This window comes from Rhinichthys klamathensis, unplaced genomic scaffold (genome assembly GCF_029890125.1).
Source record: "Rhinichthys klamathensis goyatoka isolate OS25496 unplaced genomic scaffold, OSU_Roscu_1.1 h1tg000229l_1, whole genome shotgun sequence".
Lineage (NCBI taxonomy): Eukaryota > Metazoa > Chordata > Actinopteri > Cypriniformes > Leuciscidae > Rhinichthys > Rhinichthys klamathensis.
Window position 1 is genome coordinate 956,460 of NW_026606753.1, and position 25,033 is coordinate 981,492.

A 25,033-nucleotide genomic window follows, 5' to 3' on the forward strand; every position below is an offset into this window, starting at 1 on the left:
ATATTCATTAAGAATCTAAATATAAAGAGTAGCTCCTAGTGGCAAAATTCTAAGAAAATTCTTGTGGGCGTTTACTCTTAAAATTAAAGAAAAAATCCTAGTAAAAAAGAAAAGTAATTCAGAAAGCATCTTAACCCTTAAAAGAGGTCTTAAAGTCACGGGTGAGGACTTTTAAGAGGCTTAAGAGTTTCTTTAGCAGAGGAGAAAATGGCAGAAAGACAAAGAGGGAGAAGAAATGTGTTGCAGACAATGGATGACAGTGAGTTAATAAGACCCTATAGATTGACACCCGGCCCGAATTTTCCCTCTGGGGTCCTTCGGCCCAAATGGACCCGAAGCATTTAAAAAAAAAAAAAAAATTTTTTAAATCATAGCTTTATCGGAATGGTCCGAAATTTGGTGACTTTGTTGGTACTTGGTATATGAACACCCCAAAAAATTGGGGACAGGATTTGAATAGTCTAAGTGGTTGTAAAAAAAATAGTCACACTCAGGACCTTCGGGTCCGCATAGGAAATGAATGGGAAAATGGCAAAAATGTGAAAATACAGAGTTATTTTGTGCGTACAATCTACAAATCAGCCACGATCCAGAAAAAAGCACACAACAGTGAAGGGGTGAATCTATAAAACATCAAGAGTGCAAAACAGACACATCCACACACACACACACAAACACACTTTTATACACATACACACTAATAAATTCAGATTACATATGGGTGTTGAATTTTTAAAATGCTCAGTTTGTCCACCAGATGGCATCCATCTCATTTCAAAAATTGCTTTCATGAGGCCTAGGCTTGACTCTAAAATGAAATACAGCTTTAAAAAAAAAAGAAGAATTTTTTTGTCCTTCTTGGTTTTGATTCCATGTTTGTTACATTAAAACCAACATTCAAACATGCCAGCAATCAGTGTAATTGGAAAGAGTGGAACAATTTTTACAATCAAATACCTTATAGGAAATTAACAGCATGGTAAATAAAAAAAAGGATTTATACATATAATGTGTGTGTGAGAACGGTCAAATAGGAAAAATTACACATGTAATTTCAAAGTGAAGGCTTAGAATAGACCCTATACTTAATATCACTCTTTCTTTCCCTCTTGGACAACCAACCAATCACAGTCTTCAAAAGATTGTGTCATACATAGCAACGGGGTCAACCCCGCCTCCTCACTAAGATGAAAGTTTTTGTCTTTTCCTTACTCAGAGAGAGTTGCTCTCAGATCGGTCCCGAATCGCTCTTAAGCTAAGACTCCTACATGAAAGTTTTTAAGCTAAATTATGAGTTTTCGGAGAGGATTCTTAGAATCTTTATGAATACGGGCCCTGACATTTTACTTGGATGGATTTTTTCTAAAAAAGCTGTAACAGGGGAGTGTAGACTTTTTATAACCACTGTCACTACACTCTTCTAGCAATTATTCGCAGAATAATTTAATACATAGTCAAAATATAACAAACATGTTAACAATTGGATTTTAAAACTATTTGTCAGATTTTAAATGTGGTCTCAAAAATTCAGAGAAGTCTGGTACTTTGAGTCTGGAAAATGTCCAGGAACCCTGAACTTTACAGTGAATAATCTGCTCTTTCTAATGTCAATTACACATGACAGAAGACAGAACTGGTGAAATACTCTACGGTTCGCAACCTTTTTGACTCAGAGGTACCTGGTTGTCCACCACAATATTTGAAGTTAGATTATTTTTAATATTATAATAATCTTATCACTTTAAATACTTTAGTAATCCTGGAAGTTTGCCTTTGTCCCCTGGTTGAGAACCACTGCTCTATTCGCCAAGAAAATGTGTCAGTCAGTGTGGACACAAGATGGCACTGGACATTTGTCTCTAGTGTTTAAAAATGACACGTAATATTTCTTAATATAAAAAACTATTAATACTGTATAAAGAAAAGTAAGCAGAAATACAGTACAGATCGGACAAGTAACACCATAGCAGTTCATTAATATATTTTTAGGATACAATGGATTTAGAATATTAACATTTATAAATACATTAGACAAAATCACAATTAAAATAAACTGGAAACAAGTCGCACAAAAAAAGTTCTTCTGAGGCTGCATCTGATGAATCATTCTTTTACCACTTCCTCCTACCTGCACAGAAAGGAAAAAGACAAAATATTTTAAAAAAAGCTTATTCTGATTTTTTTTTTTTTTTTTTAAGTATATTTCCTGCTCCTGTCCACTTACCTGTAACAACCTCTACAAAGGCTTTGGGGAAGAAGCCTTCTCTGCCATTCATCCTTCCACTCCACCATTCATCATCTATGTGATCCGTGACCAGGATCCTGTCTCCCTGCTGGAAGGGCAGGTCCCCCTCTGTCTCCGCTGTGAAGTCATACAGTGCCACAGCCCACTCTCCAGCCTATAGAGATACATCAGACATCTCACAGATGCAACACTTCATATTAGAGGTCTTCACGGGTCCACTTTTGTCTGAAAACCCGAGGAACGACCCGAGCTGGTTCGGGTTCAAAACGCTGATGAGTGCCTCAGACACCAGTGAGGTCTGATATTAGTAGCCTCGGGTCTTGGGTAATTTTAAATAAATATGCTTTTAAAAAAGTGGACCTGTATTAAAAATATTATTTTAATTGTTTAGTTATTAAACAATATTTTATTACTTGAAAGAAATACATATTCTATGACAACTTTATTATCCCACTTTCTCTATCCGTACTCTGCAATAGAGAATGTGAAGATGCATCACATCGTGTTGCATGCTGGGACGGCGGCGCCATCTTGTGAGGATCACTCACTGCTACTAATACTGAAATTGATACTGATACCTGCTTATCTTTTGTTTTGTTTGTTTAAATTGTTGAAATATAGTGGGAGAAAGAATGATATGGAGATGATATCGCATTAATAACAGAAAACATTTGCTATGATCTTGGACCTTTGAAAAAGTGTAGGTTTTTTATTTGCAGTGGGCAGATGTTTAGTATTAGGTTATGTTGAGTAGAAATCAATAAAAACATGATTTTAAAGGTTAGTCATATGCACATAAAATAATCCTTTAGGAACAATAGCAGAAAAACAGCAGGATCCTCATTCATAACAATATGGCGCATGAACAAAACAGTTACCCAAAATTCAACATGGCGTGATGTCAACTTTACATTCTCTATACCGAGGCTTTCGAGAGAAAGAAATCTGGGATTTGCTCATTCATATTAACATTAATATAAATGTTCATGTCATTTGAAATGCAATATAAAGCTTATGAGTGGTTTGTCATGTTTGTACTCAAACACAACAATTGTGAAAATCCACGGAAAACACATTGACATTCACAAAGTAGTATCTGGCAACATGGCTTAACAGTGTACTGTCGTGGCCAAAAGTACTGGCAGTGATATAAATGTTGTGTTTCGCAAAGTTAACTGCTTCAGTTACAATTCACATTGTTTCCAGATTATTGTGCAGAGTGATCAGATGCATTTTAAATAATTGCAAAAAGCTTAATTGGCCAAAAAAAAGAAAATAAAGAAAATTGCCCTCTCTCACAATTCTACCCAAAAGCACTGCCATGAATAAAGAATGGTATCAAACGTCCTACAAAAGCAACTTTTCCCAACGATCCAAGAGCAGTTTGGTGATGGTCCGTGCATTTTCCAGCATGATGGAGCACTGTCACAAGGCAAAAGTGATAATGAAGTGGATCGGAGATCATTAAATTAAAATTTTGGATACGTGGCCAGGCAATTCCCCGGATCTTAATCATCCCATAGAGAAGCTGTGGTCAGTCCTCAAAAGGCGAGTGGACAAGCAGAAGACCACAAATTGTGAATGTTTCGCCATTGGCCCAGAAGCTGATATCCTCCATGCCAGAGCGAATTGCAGAGGTTATGAAGAAAAAGGGCTCAGCACTGTAAATATTGACACTTTGCATGTATTGAATGTTTTTGCCAATAAAAGCCTTTAAAACTTATGAAATGCTTATCATTGTTTTTCAGCATTCAAAAGAAACATATAATGAAGCAGCAAACTTTGCAAAATGTATGTCACTAGCAAAACTTTTGGCCATTCTGTAGCTAACATAAATGTTACGAAGAAGGATTAGAGAGTGAATTTCATCTACAAATAAAGTAGGAAGATTGGGCATCATTTTTAAATCTATACCTGCTGTGGTGTTTCTTATTTGCCATCAGGCCGGGTCGGACATGAGTCTAATTTTATCGGGTCTGTCTTGTCCTTTCTTTCTTCTTCTAATTCATTCATGCACGTCAGCTTTGGGTAAGAAGTGTTCAAGTAGGGTTCGAGTACAGATCTTAGGACCAAAGAAGACCTTTACTTCATATTATGAAAAAATGTGAAGCGAATGTTGGATGTAGAAGTGTTTGTTAAAAAAAAAAAAAAAAGTACACAAAAATAAGGTCATTTTTTTGCCATTTTTGTTTTCTCTGTTTTTGTTTTCCCTTTGAATTAAGTTTATTTTTCCAACCCCATTGGCAGATTTTTTGTAAATTTTGCTTCTCAAGTAAATGTATCTTGATCCAAGTAATGGAAAACAAGACACAAATACTGAGAAAGAAAATCAGTTTTTGCAGTGAGGGTAACGGATTATCGTAAAACTAAAAATATAGGATGGGGACTTGGTTCCATGTATTAGTTGATTGGATTTTAAGATGCGGGTGTTGCACTCAAAAGTGCCAGGGTTGCATAAGTCACCGGAAAGTCCAGTTATGAGGTTTTAATTAAAAATTGCGAGTTTTGAAATGAAACATGCATAGATTAATTTTCACAATACGATCTATAATAGTTCATTTTCATTTCATCCCAACTTTAAGTGCCATTCACTACTACAGAAAAGAGATAATGTGACAGATGGGGGAATGTTACCTCACTGGCATTGTAAGACATTTGTGCTTTAAACGAACCAGCCTTTCCTGAGAAATAAAACACAACACAATATATTAGATCTACAGCCCAGAACAGAATATTATGTAACCAAACACATGCAATAATAGTACAATTCATTACGAAATGCTGTGCACTTTTAAATGTACCGGTACACTAAAGATTGTCCCAAGTCCTTAAAATCTCTTCTAGCCCAATTCAGCCAAATATTTCAATTCACTTTGTTAACTCGACTGACTTCTTAAAGAGCCTGCACTAAAATCTATTTTACGAATGAATGTGACTTTATTGCTATACAGTAGATGGCTGTAAATTTTCACCATGAGCCAGAGAGAAGAGGAGCAGCTGTCCTCGAGAGGTGAATCTCCCTGTACACTGCAGTGTAATGAATAATATGGAGGTCACAGTTTCATACAGCCCTTAATGATACACAAACAGAAGGGCGAATTCTTGAGATTCCCGCCATTGGGAGAACGTTCCACTCATTGAGTCAATGAGACACTGATGCTGATTCTGATCTACTGGTGTTATATGTAGATTAGCAATCTACAAATGTGCTGCTGTTTTATGAAACTGGAGTGGCAAAGTTCAGAGCATTTCAGAATTCCATCATTTGGGTTTACAGTATTATACAGTATGAGTGTATGTGCTTCAGTGCTTGAGTGTTCAAAATGTTTAAACATTAAATGAAATGTGCATAATTTATGGATATATTGTTTGGGGTCTTACCAGGCAGCGCAAACTTATTTTGAGCTGGTTTCTGCACTGTGGCTGGAGGAAGATCCTCAAGCACTTCCACATAGTTGAGAGGGAAAATGCCAACATGGCCATTCACTTCCCCACGAGCCCACTCCTCTCCCACATATTCTTTGAGCCAAATCATATCACCTTCAGAAAATGAGAGCTCATCGCTCCGCTCTCCGTCAAAGTCAAACCTTGCAACACACCTTGGGCCTCTGAGGAAAACACAGGGACATACAATATGACTTGAGTATTTTGAAGGTAATCATATTAATTATCTACTTGTGTTTGTCAATCTAACATAGCAAAAGATCTGAGTTTAAAATGAAATCTGTTCATTTATTTTGTGATTGGGCTTTCACAATCGAATCCTGTGAGAATGACTTACCTGACAGGCTCAGGAGATGGTTTGGTTTTCCACTCACTTCTGGGTGCTGGTGCAGATGTATCAGGCTTGTTCTGGAAAACAAGATTATTGGTACTGGAAGATACGAATCACTTTTATCAGTCCTACACAAACAAATTGTAAACACAATAGGACCTTTTTTTCTCAACAAATGGTCAGCTAGAGGAGGTGCTTAATCTTAATTGATAAAATCTTGACCGTCAATCTTAGGAAGAAGAAAAATAATAATATACAAACTGTTTCTGATACTTTTTACAACCCTAAATTTGGTATAAATAAAATTAAATGACATTTGTGTGATTTTGTAATATTGTAGCTTTAAACATTAAAAAAATATATCAACTAATTAGAAATAAATAAATGAATTGTGTGATAAAATATATGTGTGTGTGTGTCTGTATACTGTAGAATAAATAACAAGATTGTCAGTTTAGCCTAAATGAAGATAACACTCAGTAGGGACTAGTTAATTTCAAACAAAATATTGGTTTAAGTTTACTAAATTGATTAAAAAAGAAAATGTTATCAGATTATATAAACTTGCTGTAGAAAGGGTCCAAATAATATCATTATTCAATATTCAATTCAATATTTTTTTTAATGTTTTAAATCTACTACATGGGATTTGTTCCACTAATGCTTTAAAATAAGTCTCAGGACATCATCTACTGTACTAAAATTCCTTATACAATATTTACCAGTGTCTTGACGTAGTTAATGGGGAAGAACCCAGACACATTTCTGCATGTTCCCGTGTACCAGTCACTGTCCAACTGTTCTACATTAGAAACCACATCTCCAGCCTTTAAAGCCAGCTCTCCCGGCCCCTCTGAAACACAAACACATAACCATGTATGATTATATTATGAGCTGCTTCACAACTGCGATTTAAAAAAAGATGTGTCTAATGAAGGATTTCACAGAAACAAAATTAAACAGCACTGTATGTGGTGATTATACTTAGCAAAAAAGCACTATGCATAAATATGCTTGCTTGGAAAATAGACCTTTGTTTTCTTACACAGAACAGAACTGTCTCACCTGGAGTGAAGTCATACAGGGCTTGCACTTGTGATCCAGTATTTTCCACCATGCCACTAAAATAACTATTTTTCTGTAGAAACACATTGAGAGCCAAGATAGTATGCTGACATTACAAGACAGGATAGTAAACTAAAATTATTTCAGGGATAATACGCTTACTTACTATTACAACCAATATTAAACACTGATTCAACTATTGATTACCTGTGGTACTGAATTGTTGGGTAAATCTGTTAAGGGTGTGATAATCTTCATATGTGTTTTCTGCACTGTGCCCTTAGCGTTTCCTACTTGGCATTCAAAGTTTTTGCTGTCTAATTCTTCAAGTAAGACGAGGACTTCATTTTTCTGTAGGGAATAAAGAATAGAAACAACATTTCTAACATTTCTAACAACTGAAACTCACTGACAGAACAACACAAAAACCATCAGTAACTTAAGAAGACAGCACTATGGGGATAATGTGAATGTATTGACTTTGAGGTCACCTGAAAGGAGAGCTCCCCAGTGTTAGTGCCATTGTAGTCAAAGTCAGCAATGCCGTGGGGGATCTCAAGCTGTGTAAAGAGTGCAGAATTGAATATTTTTTTTCAGTTCTTCTGTAATATCATTAAAGCTTTTTTGATAAAAAAAAAATAATAATATATATATATATATATATATATTAATGAGAGTGCAAAAAGAATCCATCTTCCAAACCATGACTTTACTTTACCCAGATACACTTTGATAAAAATAAAATAAAAAATCATATTTTAAAGCAGTCGGGACAAATTCCATATACCGGTAAGTCATTCACCTATGTAATAAAACCTGAACCAACATTGCCTTGGCTTTTCAGAGGTGGCAAGAACTCTGAGATTTGAAGATCAAAAGCAACCCAGCGATGCTTTTTTTTACTCAACAGGTAAGATTTTTTACTGAACTGATACCATGTTAGTAGCATACTCTTAGTAGCATGAGCTCATTATAACGTTTGACCACATCATACTAGCAATCAATATGTCTACTGTTAAAGGAACACGACGACTTTTTGGGACTTTAGCTTATTATATCCCCCAGAGTTAGATAAGTCCAAACATACCCTTTTCATCTCCGTGCGTGCTGTAACTCTGTCTGACCGCTAGCCTAGCCTACACTGTTAGACTTTGCCGTAATTTTACAGTTACTTACCGCAAAAAAGCCCAGTAAAATACCATTTATATTATTTACGGTTAACTACTGTAATATGCACTGCATTGTGGGTATTTTTAATGAAATTTACAGTAACTTACTGTATATGGGTATTTGCAGTACTTTACTGTTAATGCAAAAGCAGTAGTGCTACTGTAAATGCATCTCTGCATTATATATGAATGGGCATATAAGCACTGTACAATTAAGGTGTAATCATTGCCTTATAATTCATGGGATGACTGCACTTTTGTTCATTGTGTACACAACTTGTATTACTTATAGGCAGGGCTCAACATAAAAAAAAATCCCCACTGGCCCCCGGGGCCAGTAGATCAGAGTTTTGCTGGCCCCTTCTATATTTTGACTGGCCCTGAAAGAAATAAACTGTATTTATTGTATACATTAGGATTAATCAAAACAGCGAAGGGAGTTCAGGAATTAAGAGAGAGCCCCTGGACACATGCAAAAATAACCAAATGTCAGTGTGCAGTAAATTTGTCAATACCTGCTTTCTCCTCATCTCCCTCTCTCTTTTTTTCTCAGTCTCCTCATCTTACTTATTAAAGCTAAAGTTATTCATTCAAGAGAGCTGCGAGTGATTTTCTTTGTGCCTTTTGTTGTTTGATTCTCAGTAATGGCGTGATCGTCAGCATGTTTATTAGACTGCTTCCCCTTTAAGAACGAGTGCAGATCTAATAGTCTACTGATGCACCATATTTTCTCCCAACTATTTCCATAACTGCGTCCATTTTAGACATAAACTGTTTAAGTGAATCTCCAAGCCAGTCATTTTGACACATTTTTGTGTACATTTGATCGTTTAGACCCGCACATGAAGCCCAAAGTATAATTTGCTTGTCCCGTTACGGTATGTTTCGGAGCGCGCGCTGCATTGGGAACCGCATCTCTTGCGCAGATTTTTGTGCTTTTAATAGCTCTTTTTATTATTAAACGCGTCCCGCAATTTAGCAACAGACGAGACTGCATTTTACAACAATCACCGATCGTGCTGATTCTGTCTTAAAGTTTGAGTTTTAAGGAGAAATGACAGTGTACTGCTGCGAAGGGAAGGAAGTTGCGCTAGACAGAATGCAGTTTTTAATGGTTTTACCTCAAATATATTCTATAATCTTTGGAAGCCGAAATCTAAAATAAAATCATACTAATATCACAGATCTAAAGTGTAACCATAACTTGAATGTTTAGTTCTGTCCTCCGTCAGGTGTTGTGCGTGTTGTCCCAGCTAACAATTTTTGGTTCCCAGAACGTTCTCAGAACGTTAGATTTTGGTTCCCAGAACGTTCTCTGAACGTTATTTTTTGGTTCTCAGAACGTTATTTTTTATAGTTTGTTTTTGGTTAGCCAGGAAAGTTTTCTTAACGTTCTCAGAACGTTAGTTTTTGGTTCCCAGAACGTTCTCATAACGTTAGTTTTTGGTTCTCAGAAAGTTAGTTTTTGGTTCCCAGACCGTTAGTTTTTGGTTACCAGAACGTTATCAGAACGTTAGTTTTTAGTTCCCAGAACGTTAGTTTTTAGTTCCCAGAACGTTAGTTTTTGGTTCCCAGAACGTTAGCTTTTAGTTCCCAGAACGTTCTCAGAACGTTAGTTTTTGGTTCCCAGAACATGGTTTGTTTTTAGTTAGCCCGTAAAGTTCTCTTTACGTTCAACAACAATTCATCTTTTTTTTTTACTTAAATAAAATACAACAGTAAATCTCTATAAATAATCAACCTATACAGTCCATGTTTTTGTCGATTCATTGTTTAATTGTTGATTAAACACACACACACACACACACACACACACACACAAAACCACAATCATATAGGCTATGCATCACATTTAACACATGCGCAAAAGGCGAAACGAAAACAAAGTAACTACGAAAACATTTTTATTAGTAGTCTAATTGTAGATCATGCACTTGAAAGCCTCTTCCATCTTCACCACAGTCATCTGCAAATATAACAAATAGTAACATTATTATATAATGTTTCTCATGGGATCGTACAGTATTTTCAACATTTACGGGGGTTAGTTGGTGATTTTATATATATCTATCTATATTTGACATTCATAATCAATGCTTTTGTCGGTTCTTTGTGACCGCTTTTAGGTGCTTTATCGGCAGCGCCGCCGCCACCCTTACTTACATGTTACATGAACGCGTCACCACCGCACCAAAAACATGATTGCGTGATTAAAACATGAAAAATACCACCTAAACATAGCCTAACTGTTTAGAAAGAAAACACAGAACGATTAGCCTAATGCGCATACATCCATCTCGTGAATGTATAGTCTTCTTCATGCCATTGCCATCTTCATCCATTAGCCGCTTTTCCACTGGCCAGCGCGAGCACAGAGGCCGAAATCATGCCTCACAGCACTCCTGTAAAAAATAAATCGCAATACATATATATCAGACGCTGCCATTTAGTCTTTATTTACAAACTTGGACACCACACGCGGCTACTGACTGACCACGAACAGGTAACTTAACCTACTTGCATTTTTCATTCGTTAATGTCTCGCGGTCTTGCTGTTTTTTTGTTTGTTATACAATTAAAACTAAAAGTCTGTTGTAACGCAAGCCTTACTGAACATGTAACGAGTAAAATATTACTGAAAATTGATTAGTAATGCTGTGTCACTACTGTGTTACAGCAAAAAGTAATATGTTACTCTAATGTATTACCTTTGTAACGCGTTACTCCCAACACTGTTCATAGCGTCTTCGAGATGATGATCAGGACAAAAACTCCTCTGCTGTGCGGGCATCAACATTGAAGGATCTAGGAACACAACAAACCATTTGTCACAGAGCCTGAGCCAACAATATTATTATACAATGCCAGGTTTATTAAAAGGAAAAAGCTACAGCAGAGGGGAAATGCAGAAAAGAGAAAGAATATACAGAAAATAATTTCTTAATTAGGATAACAGAATTTATTTTTAGGTTTGCTTATTCATTTAGTATTGCTCATACAGTGTCACTTGTTTGGATGTCAAAACCTTAAAATAAATTATACACTTTAAAAATGTAAATTTGATCAATTAAAAAAAAATAAGAAAATGACATGAGTGGTGATATAGATAAAATATTGTGACAAAATGGAAGTTATTTAACGAGCTTCCTCGGTTCACCTGTGTTTCCTACATCTCTGGCAGCAGCTTTCTTCAGAAATGTTGAAGCCGTGGAGCTTCCACTCTGTTTTAGAGGTGTTATTTTGTTGCTGCTGAAATCACAGAATTTTTTTTTATCAATATTTGTTTACCACTGAGCAGCTAGTTTCAGCCAATGTTCAAGCTCCATGTAAGTGACGTCACCGATTAACAGTAGGCTACATACCTTTGTTTACATTTATGTTAAATAAATTAGCTCACTTCCAAGTAAAACCTTTACAAAAACTCTCATCTACACATAAGAGATTATTAAAAGCCCAAACTTTCATAAACAAAAGCTCAACCGAGTTAATGTTAGCTTAACGATAGCTGCTAACTTACCTCTTCTGAAAACGGTTTAGATGCTAACGGACTTTTTCCGAAGACACTAAACCATGTGTATAAAGTAAATATTCAACAAAAGTGTGTCAATTACAAGTAAGAGAAGTGTCAAGAACAGTTGTGTGTATTATTTGTGTGATTTTAGAGACTAATCTCACCTGAAAGCAGTGAAAACAACAGCGAGAGAGGGAGTTTTGCTGCTTGTCAGTCGCAGTAGTCCCGCGTCGTTTCCATGGCAACTCTGCGCCGCTCCAATGTTTGCGACTCGAAAGTTCACGCGCACGGCCATTGATTAAAGCACGTCAAAAGCATGCATGATTGCAGCATTTACAAATATAAATATCTAGAATTAGAACATTACTTTAAAAAAATCTCATAAATATTAAATTATGAATTTTAAACTAATTTTGGAGATCTATGGCCCGTTCTATAATAGTTTAACAAATATGAAACTAAATGTAGCCATTAAATAAGCACATTTAGTTTCATATTTGTTGAACTAATATTTTTTTTTTTTTCCCCATCTGATGATTATGAAAATTGAACAACATGAGTTGAGCAATATATCGGGAGACATGATGGGTCAGACATGATTTTGACCACTTCATTAAGTTTTGTTTTGTGGAAAGCCTTTCTTTAAAGTGAATTTCGTTTTGTATAAATTTTATCTTAATTTTAATCAAATTTCCATCAACCAATTGCTATAATAAATAAGAATCAAACATATAGCAGACATGACATGGAGGCGCGGCGCGATTGCATTGCGTGAACTGGAGAGCAAATCTTATCATAAATTAATTAACCGAAACTCAGGTATGCCTCACAGACATGAGGAACTATAGAATGCTTGAAATGTCTTTTAAACAAAACAATTCAAAACGAAAATAAATCCATTATGTGCATTTCTAGGTGCCGCCCCAGAAAATAAGCGCATTATTGATGCACAAGTCATTGTAGCATTTATTGCATGATCACATTATGGAAGGTTACAACTTATTTTTTCCTTCTCAATAGAACCTTCCAGCAACGTTCTGAGAACAAAACAATAACTTAAAAAATAGTCATTAAGCAACGTTCTTTATAAGTTGTTTTGAGGTTATTCAAAAATAACCTTCCAGCAACGTTCTGGCAACGTTGTTTTATGGTTGCAAAACAATAACTTAAAAATAACCATTAGGGAACGTTCTTTATAAGTTGTTTTGAGGTTATTCAAAAATAACCTTCCAGCAACGTTCTGGGAACGTTGTTTTATGGTTGCAAAACAATAACTTAAAAATAACCATTAGGGAACGTTCTCTATAAGTTGTTTTGAGGTTATTAAAAAGAGAACCTTCCAGCAACAGTCTGGGAACGTTGTTTTATGGTTACAAAAAAATAACTTAAATATAACCATTAGGGAACGTTCTTTATAAGTTATTTTTGGGTTATTTAAAAGTAACCACCCTGCATCGTTCTGGGAACGTTTTTTTATGGTTACATAAAAATAAAACCTAAAAAGAACGTTCCCCTAACGTTAGTATTTGGTTCCCAAAAAAATAACCAAACGGGAACCAAAAACTAACGTTAGGGGAACGTTATGTGTTAACTGGGGTGGCACCGCGTGAGATCTCTCTCTCTTCTGGACTGCGCGAATAGCAAAAATGCATCACAGACAAATGGTTTAATTTTATTATAGAAATGGCTGGCGACTCAGCGAGATGGTAAAAAAAAAAAAAAAAAACGTCTTTATAGCAATAATAAATGATAGCCTACGTGTATTTCTCCAGTAGCCTACCGACAGCAGAACCGATAACGTCCGAGCTTATCGATACAGCGCGGTCTTTCAAAATTCAGTCCCGTTTAATACAGGGTTTCGGTACTCTTTCTCGTATTAGCCTCGTAGTTCTTTGACATTTTAACACGTTATAAATAACCTGAAGAAACATTGACACTCTTCGCGCCACTGTGTATGACGTTTGCTGTTTGTTTTGCTGATGGCCAGTTACTGGCCCGCGCGGGCAAGTGACTGGCCAATCAACTAGCCCGACATACACTTTTACTGGCCCCGGGCCATCGGGCCATTGCTTATGTCGAGCCCTGCTTATAGGGCTATATGCATATTATATTTATGTTTTAGGCATATTAAAATGTCATTTAATAATGTTTTATAGTTTTCCCCCCCCATCTTGTTCTGCAGATGAAAATCATGAATCTGCATTCTCATTTATAAGCTATATGCACACGCTGAAAGTTAAATAAAAATAAATAAAAAAAACACATGAATGGAAAGATTTCAAATGAGTTCTTAGTGAGAGACCAGAGTAATTTTTATATTAGCATTTTCTCCAATAAATATATATATATTTTAAATCCACAACTGGTTCCCATCTATGGTTCCCATTCAGGCAATCATTTTTTTTATTTTTATTTATTTTTTTATTTATGCCAGGTAAAACAGCACACGTGTGGTGATATAAATGTATTTTTTCATTATTTTAAATTATATATATATATATAAACTTTGCTTACACCTCACAAAATTTAAATTGTTGCCCTCGTGCAAAGCCCGCGACAACCTGGCAGAATGTAAACTGAGGTTTGTTGTGTGACGTCACGTGTCGAGAGTGCGCGCTCATAACGGACGTCCCTGCTGAGAGTGGATCGCATCGCTAGACGCCAGCTGTGAGTTTTTCGGAGGTAAGTACTTTTTACTGAACAAATTCTTTTATACATTACTTTTACAAAGTAAACCATTACCAATATCAATTAAATATAGCTAAATGTATGAAGTATGGCTATTACAGGAGAATCTGAAGGAACTTTCCTCAAAAACCGCCATTTTCATATCACATTAACTGAAATGTCATAGAATTGACTGACTGCCTTTTCCAGTAACGTTAGATGGACCCAATCTAGTATTTACACAAACAATGGTTTCCCGTCTTTTTTACGACCAGATATGGCATATTTTACTCGTCAGTTAAATGTGTGTGGTGTTTAGGACCTAACGTTAACGTTAGGCCTTGCGCGTTTTCTCAAAGGCACTCTCTCGCGCTCTCTCATAACAAAGTGTACACGATGTAAGAGATGTGACGGCTACATAAGTTACATATACATTCTGGATTCACTCTGCACATAACAGAAATATGACATGTTAAAATAGTAACGAATTTAAAGCAATGTAATGGCAGACTAATAGATTAATAAAAAAATATTCATTGCAACATATTTTAGAAATTCTATGTCAATTATTGGTAAAACTGTAATCTGATTGACTGTGTAAGTGATCAATCTAGCAGTCATCCTAGATCTGTGATTTATCATGTTCATAACATATAGTCATATTAGCCAATAATTATAATGAAAAATAATGTTTCTTCTTTTTCTCTCTTTTCCCTGTGTCAACAGGAGCTAACTACAGCTCAAAGTAGAGGCCTGCATTTCAGCCCGAGCCCGACGGGCCCCGACTTATTTACGCTTCTAGGGCCGGGCTTCGGGCCAATTTTCACGTCATAGTTCACACGCGGGCCGGGCCTCGGACCTGTTTTAGGCTTATCTTTTTTTATAGCCTATTTTAGACATTAATTAAAATAAAATATGAGAAGATGACGATTGAAAAGCAAACATAGAAAGACGTTTTATAACCTATCACACTGACATGACTGACACATGACAGTCTGCTCACGCACACGCACAGGTTTCCCGGCGGCGCGATCTGAGATTCGTGCGACCGGCTCGTTCTGTGTTTAGTGTCCCGGTGGCGAGCGTGACTTCAGCGCAGCTGGAAAAAGTACGACTGGATTAAAACCTTCCACTGTGGATGCTGTGCTTTTTCTTCACGATGCTCTGAGACTGTTCTTAGCCATGTTAGGAGGTTGTTTTTTGTTTGATTGGACTTTATTTTCATGAGTCTGTTGAAAACTATTGGAAATAAGAATGGCCATGTTCTGTAGTGAAGACTTGATTTTTGAGGTAAGATAACCTGCATGTTTGTTTTTAATGTAATTTATTTGATTTGTTTAGATTGCATTCTCTGTATTGTATTGTAAACTCATTTAGTTTGCGAGCGCTGTTGCGACTGAGCAGCAGAGCAGTTTGCCTCAGCTTTTCAAAAATGACAATAAACGTTTAAACAAACGTTAACTGTCTGTGTGATATGCTTAAGTTGTTTTATATATATGGATTGTATTGTAGCCAAGTAAAGTGTTGATTTGAGAGGCTATAAATGGATCAAACATGTTTAACTCACTGTCGGCTGCTTGGTCGTCATAAAAAAAAAAAAACATTTTTCTAAATTAACTTTATAAAGAAATGAAAATAAACTTACTGGTAAATACTTTGCCATTGAGAAGAAAAAAATATCTGTTTTACTGACTGCAACATAGGGCAGGCTGTGAATTTTTTTTTTATTATTATTATTATTATTTTTTTTTTTACGGGCTCGGGTCGGACTCGGGCTGATCATTCTAATGAGCTGTCGGACACGGGCCGGGCTAGGGCCTGAGCGTCTCGGGCCAGGGCCGGGCTAGGGCCTAGATTTGAGGCCCGTGCAGGGCTCTAGCTCAAAGGCTCTTTTAAGAGCCACAGCACTGAGCATCTTTGGCTTTGTAAGTATATGTTTTGACTAACTATCAGATGCATTATGTGATTAACATTGTAATGCATAACTTGCAAGGGCTCTACGCTTACATTTATTTTTAGGAGCACTTGTGTGAAACATTTCTGATTATTTTCAGTTGTACACTTTTTTTTCCAGGATTCTTTGAATAGAAAGTTCAAAAGAACAGCATTTAAGTTATCTGAAATAGAAAGTACTACTGTTCAGTCAGTAATTATTATAATTTTTTTGGTTGTTGAATGAAAATAATACTTTTATTCAGCAAGGATGCATTATATTGACCAAAAGTGACAGTAAAAATATTTGTAATGCTACAAAAGCTTTATAATTCAGATTTAAGTTTTAAGGGCTATTAGGTTACTCAGTGTACCTTTTACGTAATTGTACATTCAGGCAATTATAGGGATAGTTCACCCAAAAATAAAAATACTGTCAGTAACATGTTGTAAACTCATGACCATTTCTCACACATTTTCTCTGTTTTTGTTTTTTGTTTTGTTTTTTCAGATCAGCCATCAGTGGTTTATCGGTATGGAGGCCAGTCAAGACCAACTGGGATGCTTTTTCATGCTTCATGCTTTTTTTTTACGTATTGTCATTATCTCTGCTTTGATTTGTTATGAATTCAGTTTTGAATTCTCCTTTTGATTCTAAACTGAACTCAATGGCTCTGCGAATTGGGTAAGAGACAAACAAAAAAATACTTAATTGGGGAATTTGAGAGATGAAACCTTGCTGATGACCTGGGTCTGTGGTAGAGTAGTGAGTTTGATGTGTTATTAAAATCGAGGTTCTGTGGGGTGCGGACTGATGTGGCAGTGAACCCGAGGTTACACCGTGAGTCAGTCCTAGAGCTTCTCCTGTATGATTTTAGGGAAAAATCGGGCCTATTGGATACGTCCAATATATTTCTTAGGCGCGCCGAAAGAACACCACAGACACAGTATAATCACCATGGGAAAATCTCAGAGTTGTGAAAATTATGATACGCCGGTGTTTTGCCAGATGAGAAGGTTATCTATGTATCATCTTTTTACTCTTTAATTAATTTTATAACTGTATCGTATATCTCTTTTAATTCCTTATAAAACTGTTTTAAAGTGCCCCTATTATGCTATTTTAAAGTTTCCTAATGTTGTTTTGCAGTCTCCTACAACAGGTTTAGATGCATCAAAGGTAAAAAAACTGTTTAATTTTCTCATAATATACATTTGCACATCACCACATTTTTTAATGATTCTCAAACTACTCGTCAGATTAATCAATCTCTCTAAATCCCTCCTTTTCACGAGCTATTCTGCTCTGATTGGCCAGAATGCTCAGTCTGTTGTGATTGGTTTACCGCGTACAGCGCATGTGTCGAAAACAAAAACGCCCATTGCCATAACAACATCAGCTGTCCTGAGGCTTCCTACACCGTAAACTAAACACAGTGACGAACAATGACGTCGATTTTACCATATCAATCCGAGCGTGAGTCCAATAATGAAACATTGGAAGAACTCGTTATTCAACCCGAACCTCCATCACAAGGACGACTCGAGCAGGACGTTTCTCAGTAATACACTACTCAGTTTGAGGTACATTGTGAGATGTTGCAACTGTAATTCCTCAGCATCAGCATTAAAGGGTTAGTTCACCCAAAAATGTAAATTCTGTCAGTAATTACCCTCCCTCATGTTGTTCCAACCCCGTAAGACTTTCGTTCATCTTCGGAACACAAATTAAGATATTTTTGATTAAATCGGAGAGCTGGATCACTCCTCCATAGGCTTCTATCGGATTGAAACTTGCCGGGCCAGAAACGCTGCGCAGTTACACTACGTGAACTAACTAGAGGCCCACAGAGAAGGAAATGAATAGTTGAATTAAGTCGTTATTTATTTATTTTTTTGCGCACAAAAAGTATTCTCGTCACTTGATAAACTTAAGGTTGAGCCACTGTAGTCACTCTGATTATTTTAACTAGGGATGCACCGATCCACATTTTTTCACTGCCGATCCGATCCCGATACCTGAATTTGGATATCGGCCGATACCGATTCTATTCCGATACCAGAGCTGTTTGCTTTAATATTATTATTATCATTATTGTTGATTTTATATGATGCTGAAATAAACTCCTCTCAACAGGCAAGTATGATATGTACGTATGTATGCATGTATGTCCCAAAAGGCAACTTTATAGTATAAGTATAAGGTCAGAAAAGGAAGTCAGAAAAACAGGAAATCCTGTTAACAGGAAAAATCCCATTCTGAAATCAAATATGCAACTGTAAGGGTTTCAAATTGATTGTCATGTCAATATTTATTACATTCCCAAAATGTCAAATACTTGAGTCTTGAAATATAAGAAACGTGCAAGTGTAAACATCTTACACACACACTATCAATAAAACAGTGTGCATCTGAACAGCACAAATCCAGTACACTGGCTCTTGTAGCATCAACAAATCAAGGTTTTAAAATGTCAAATATTAGAAATATAGGAAAAGTGCAATAACTGTAAACATCTTAAGGCCCTTGCACACTGAGTCCGAAATCGTATTCGTGATTCGGTGGCTCTGAATTGTCAAAACACCATTCAAACTGCTTGCTACGGATGCGAAAAACGCAGAAAATCGAACCCGATTCAAATTTATTATTTTTTTGACGGACGAAAGTTTCAGTGGCAGTGTGCAAGCGTGATTGACATAACGTGAGGACTTATTTATTTTTAAAAAACTTGTGCTCTTTAACGTGGTGCTTTTTTAAATGTTTGATATCGTTCGTTGTGTTGACCGACGCGAGGGAGGTTCCACCTCTCTGAATTACGGCTTTGCAAACATTGCTTTTTGCTGTGTTGCTCTGCAGTGTTTCCAGTGTGAAGTTTTTCCACAGGGGACACAATGCTGCTCAATGCTTTCCTGCTAGCTGGCTGCAAACTGCGGAATGGATTTCCTGAGCGGAGGCGTGTCTCATAACTCTGTGTCTCATTGAGCCGCGCCTCCGTTCAGGAAATCCATTCCGCAGTTTGCAGCCAGCTAGCAGACTCCTCCGGCAGGAGTCACTTTTGGAGTCATTTCAGCAGACAACGTTAAAGCGCAGACATGGCTCATGGATATCGGATATCTCCGCAGGTTGGGACGGGAAAATCCGATACGTGAATTACACTGGTCTCGGACCCGATACTGGATCGGATCGGCCCCATCCCTAATTTTAACGATGTCTTTAATAACTTTTCTGGCCCGGCAAGTTTCAATCCTATAGAAGCCTATGGAGGAGTGATCCAGCTCTCAGATTTAATAAAAAATATCTTAATTTGTGTTCCGAAGATGAACGAAAGTCTTACGGGGTTAGAACAACATGAGGGAGAGTAATTACTGACCGAATTTTCATTTTTGGGTGAACTATCCCTTTAACAAGTGCATGTCCATCAACAAACCGATTATTAGGGCCCGAGCACCGATGGTGAGAGGACCCTATTGTTTTTGCTCTGTTTATTATTCTTCTTCTTCTTCTTCTTCTTCTCTTAAAAGAATCGCTTTTTAGAGGGCCTAAACATGCTCAAAAACTCATGAAACTTTGCACACGCTTCAGAAGTGGTGAAAATTTACGTGTGATATGGTTTTCAAAATTGGGTGGGGCAAATTCGGTAAATTATTGCCCCCAGATTTTGCCCCGGCTCTACGTTTCACGTACAGGTATGAAATTTGGTACATACATGTAATGACCCAATACCTACAAAAAAGTCTCTTGGAGCATAGCCCTAAACACAACAGGAAGTGAGCTATTTTGAACTTCCTCCTAGATTTTGTGCATTTTTCGTAATTTCCTGATGTTGTACTTTAACGAACTCCTCCTAGAGATTAAATCAGATCCACATAATATTTTGTCAGTCTAATCTTAAGGCCTTTGTGACGTTAAATTGGGAAGATCTAGAGTTTTCGTCGAAGGATGTGACCTCGGCGGCCTGACAAAAATGTAGATGTGCAAATCCAATTTCAGCCTCTGCGTGAAATATGCATCATCAGATAACTTCTGTGTAAATGATGCAGTTCCGATGTTGCTAGGCAACCACAGACAGCCTGCAGTAACTCAGGCATACAATGTCCGATCTGCCCCAAACTTCACATGTGTGATAAGAGTCCTGTCCTGAACACATGACCATCCTCATATTAGATTATTGTAATAGCGCCACCTGCTGGTAGCAGGAAGTGTGATAAAAATAAATGACTTTGACATAGTCCTCCGGCTTAAACATGCTCGAAAACTAATGAAACTTTGCACACACTTCAGAAGTGGTGAAAATGTACATGTGATGTGGGTTTCAGAATTGGGTGGGGCAAATTACTTTAACATATTCCCCCTATATTTACATACTGCCCACCGTGCTCTGTCTTCCTAAAGCCACCGGGTGGCGGTGGCACGGGTGCGAGGGCCCTTTCATCGCTGCTTGCAGCTTTAATTTTACTTGTACTTATTTATTTACAGAGTATTTTTCTAATTTATTGCGATGAACACATGGAAACTGCGGATACATTAGCCGAGCTCTAGCGTGAATGACTAATGTAACATAAAACAAATCTTGCTCCATGCTTAATCTTTCCTCAAAGTAGTGAGAACGACAGACAATCTGCATTAATAGACACAGTTTTAGGTAATAGTGGCCCACAGCTGCTTAGCAGAAGTATTTCAGTAAGACCAGTTAGCAGGAGACCTACACAATATAAAACTCAAAACTAAGTATTTGAACACCATCTTTCAAGAGCAAGCGGTTCTCGAATCCTGCATTGAACTCAGAGATTTGAGAAGCAGTCGTCAGTAAAATAAATGGAACACAGCAAAAGTTTAGGATTATACTGCTGTGGTATCATGGTAAAGATAAATTTTAACCACTGATTCTTCACATGCTCGTCCTTGAGCGGTGAAAAAAAAACTGGCTTAACGGTCACATTGTAGAGCACAGCGTCTTTTCGACATGATGCTGTCCAGCATCCACAGGAATCAGCTGCAGTGTTTGAGGTTCAAGTTTTCCGTGGTGTCTGCGCGCAATAAGTGGGCGGGCAATATGCTAATGTTTCATCTTGACGTCACAATGAAACGGCTTATGACTCGTTTGAAAAACGAGTATTAAAACTTTAATTTTCCTTGCTTTTATTTTGTGATTATTTTAATTCCTTACTGTGTAAAGCACTTTGAATTGCCAAAGTGTATGAAATGTGCTATATAAATAAAACTGCCTTGCCTAATGTTGCATCACAATGTATAAAATGGATGTAATTGATTGTGACAGTGAATAAAGAATATGCTGATGTACAAGGTCTCAAGTCAATTTTTTGGGAATTTATTAAATTCAATAGCATTCATGTAAAATATAAATTAAAGTAAATTTATTTTTTCATTCTGTAAAAATAAAGTGCAGTAATGGCAATATACTGTAAAATGAAAATGTGGTAAGGGCATCTTACTGTAAAATGAAATTACATTAAGGGCATCCTACTGTAAAATTAAATCACGGTAAGGGCATCTTACTGTAAAATTAAATTGCAGTAAGGGCATCTTACTGTAAAATTAAATCGCGGTAATGGCATCTTACTGTATAATTAAATCGCGGTAAGGGCATCATACCGTAAAATGAAATTACAGTAAGGGTATCATACCGTAAAACACATTTACAGGTAAGCTACTGTAAAGGGGAACTTACAGTAACTTACTGGCAATAGTGCTGCCAGTAAGTTACCACAAAAATACAATAAAATGTCTAACAGTGTAGACCTAGCTTAGCTTAGCACAAAGACGGGAAGTAAATGGCTCCAGCTAGCATACTGCTCCCAATAAGTGACAAAATAACGCCAACCTTTTCCTATTTATATGTTGTGATTTGTATAGTCACAGTGTGTACAAATAACAAGGTCATATGAGACACAGTCATCCTTTAACCGTATACATACTGGGAACTATATTCTCAGAAGGCGAAGCACTGGTACTTGGACGGCTACTACTCCGCCCAAGTAGCAGTGCTTCGCCTTCTGAGAATATATTTTATTATTGGGAGCAGCATGCTAGCTGGAGCCATTTACTTCCAGTCTTTGTGCTAAGCTAGGCTAGCGGTGGGAAAGTCAAACAGAGTTACAGCACGCACGGAGATGAAAAGGGTATGTATGGACTTATCTAACTCTGGGGGATACGGTGAATATGCTAAAGTCCCAAAAAGTCGGCGTGTTCCTTTAAAGTCACCATGAAATCTAAGTTGACCATTTTTGATGTTTTTTAGGGAATATATTGCTTCTAAATGATTTATCCGTGCACACCATTATTCTTTTTTTAATTCATGTTCCCTAATAATCTTAAATCAAAATAACTTTCCCTCCCACTTGCAACGATCTCATTATAGTTTGGATTATTTTTTATAATATCCCATGAGTCCTAATAAATGCAATTTCAACTATTTCTGAAGTGTTTTTTTTATAAAGAACACCGCTTTCTCGTGAAGCAGCCCCTGCACGAGTGAATAATTGAGGTAACACTTTACTTGAAGGGGTGTGCATGAGACTAACATGACACCTTCATAATCATGACATGACACATGTTATGAATATGAAGGAAGTTTTATGCATGTTTGTGACAACTGTCATTAAGTGTCATTCGCTCAATTATGACATTTTTAATGCAAATATGACATTGTTTGAGATGTCTTTGTTATGACACCTTGACATAAACCAATACATCATAACCTGTCAGTGTCTTTGTCATGACAACTTGACATTACTAAGACAACACAACCTGTCATAAACATGACATAGCAGATTAATTATCAAACTTAAGAAACCACTTAGCTTTATTGGTTAACTACATTAAACTGTCAGGTGGTTGGTTTTGACATTGGCTGTCATGAAGCCATTATAACGGTTTAATGACAAATTCAATTTGTACCACTGTAGTTGAGGTCACGAAAAATATTCATGACACAGTTATAATGGCCTTATGGCAGCCAATGTCAAAACCAACCACATGACAGTTTAACTTAATTTAATTTCAAGTTGTCATGACAAAGACACTGACAGGTTATGTTATGGTTTATGTCAAGGTGTCATAACAAAGACATCTTAAACAATGTCATATTTGCATTCAAAATGTCATTATTGAGCGAAAGACACTTAATGACAGTTGTCATAAACATGCATAAACCCTACTTCATATTCATGACATATGTCATGTCATGGTTATGAAGGTGTCATGTCAGTCTTATGTACACCCCTTCAAGTAAAGTGTTACCATAATTGATTCTCGAGTCATCGATATCAACAAATTCAGCACCATCGCCATGGACAGCACCTGGTAACGTCGCATGTAAGAAGGTATATCTTAAGCAACTTCCTGAGGTATGTGCTAAGAGACAACGTTATCAGGAAATCCAACCCAGATCAAGTCTCGCACTAGGCACTTTCCGTTTCATGATGACTTTAAATGTAGACTTTTGTTACGTGATTTATTTATCAAGACTTTATTAAGTCAAAAACAAGAGCGTAAGATATGGAACCTGCTCAGATTACATCTCTTTTAGATTTCCATGTGTACACTGGTGCCGTGAACAACATTCCTCTGCGCAGAGGCAAAGCACAACCAAAACAATGTTTTATTTTTTAACCATTAGAAGGCAAACATTTGCATAGTGTGGCTTTCAATCAAGAAAATATGCAAGTAAAATAACATCTCACTGTGTATTTGTTGTAAAGACGATGTCCAGGGTTGGGTCTAGGCGGTAGAGCAGGTCCCTTTTTCGAAGCTCTGCGGTTTTGTTGCTGCCATTGAGGTTGCTGTTGTTTTGCTGGGACTATTTGTGAAAGTCCCGGATCTGAGGGCCGACGTTGGGAGCCATCTTTTCGTGGAGGAGGCGGTCTTCCCGGGCCTGTTTTAGCTGGTGGTGGGCGAGGAGGCAGAACCTTTCCTCCACTGGGCCTGAAATATTATTTACACAGAATTTAAGGGCACAGTACCAGAAGTGTTCACATGTTGTCAGCATTGAAACTCTTTATTCACTGGCTTATACTGCAAATATCAAATATCAATTCAAATATCCATGAAAAGAAAAACGCATAAAGGCACATTTATAAGGTTGAGAAACCGATATTAGGACAGCTGTGAATAAATACAGGATTCAGTTACCGTGGTGGAAGAGACATGTCAGATGAGAAACTGAAGGAGTCCTGAGGGGACAAATCATGATCAAAAAGTTAATATTCAATGTCACTGTTATTCACTTAAACAGTGAGAAGTCACTGTTTTCTTTCAAGACATATTTTATACAGTAACAATGTAAATACAGTATAAATCCTAGAATAAAATAATATTGTTATAGATGTAAACATTACTTATAAGATCGAATTTGTTCAGCAAGATTATTTTTAAACTGTTGCTTCTTAATGACAATAGCTGACTTTAAGTAGGAAACGTTTTTACGCTTTTGTCCATTATAGAGTGAGTCCATACTTGGCAATGAGAATGTAACACATAATACCCAAAATCGAGCATACACTACATAGCTAGAAGCATCTGTATTCACATACTTGCAGAATATGTTTTAGACAGGAGGAAAAAGTGGACAAGAAAAACAAAGAAAAGTCTCAATTATTCCATTCTGCTCTATTTGACATCTCTGGTGACATTTTAAAACCACATTTTA

General features: G+C 36.8%; 1 protein-coding gene across 1 annotated transcript in view; it reads right to left on the minus strand.

Moving 5' to 3' along the window:
• Positions 1-1,970: 1,970 nt before the first annotated feature.
• Positions 1,971-25,033, minus strand: part of sh3d19 (SH3 domain containing 19) — a 40,193-nt gene continuing 17,130 nt past the window's right edge. The window contains exons 10-20 of the mRNA XM_056265090.1: positions 24,517-24,557; positions 24,069-24,309; positions 7,577-7,645; positions 7,293-7,436; positions 7,086-7,158; positions 6,743-6,873; positions 6,027-6,097; positions 5,627-5,853; positions 4,880-4,926; positions 2,225-2,399; positions 1,971-2,128 (exon numbers count right to left, since the gene is read on the minus strand). Of these exons, the coding sequence (XP_056121065.1) occupies positions 2,112-2,128; positions 2,225-2,399; positions 4,880-4,926; positions 5,627-5,853; positions 6,027-6,097; positions 6,743-6,873; positions 7,086-7,158; positions 7,293-7,436; positions 7,577-7,645; positions 24,069-24,309; positions 24,517-24,557 (1,236 nt within the window). The 3' untranslated portion in view covers positions 1,971-2,111. The remainder of the gene's footprint in view (positions 2,129-2,224; positions 2,400-4,879; positions 4,927-5,626; positions 5,854-6,026; positions 6,098-6,742; positions 6,874-7,085; positions 7,159-7,292; positions 7,437-7,576; positions 7,646-24,068; positions 24,310-24,516; positions 24,558-25,033) is intronic.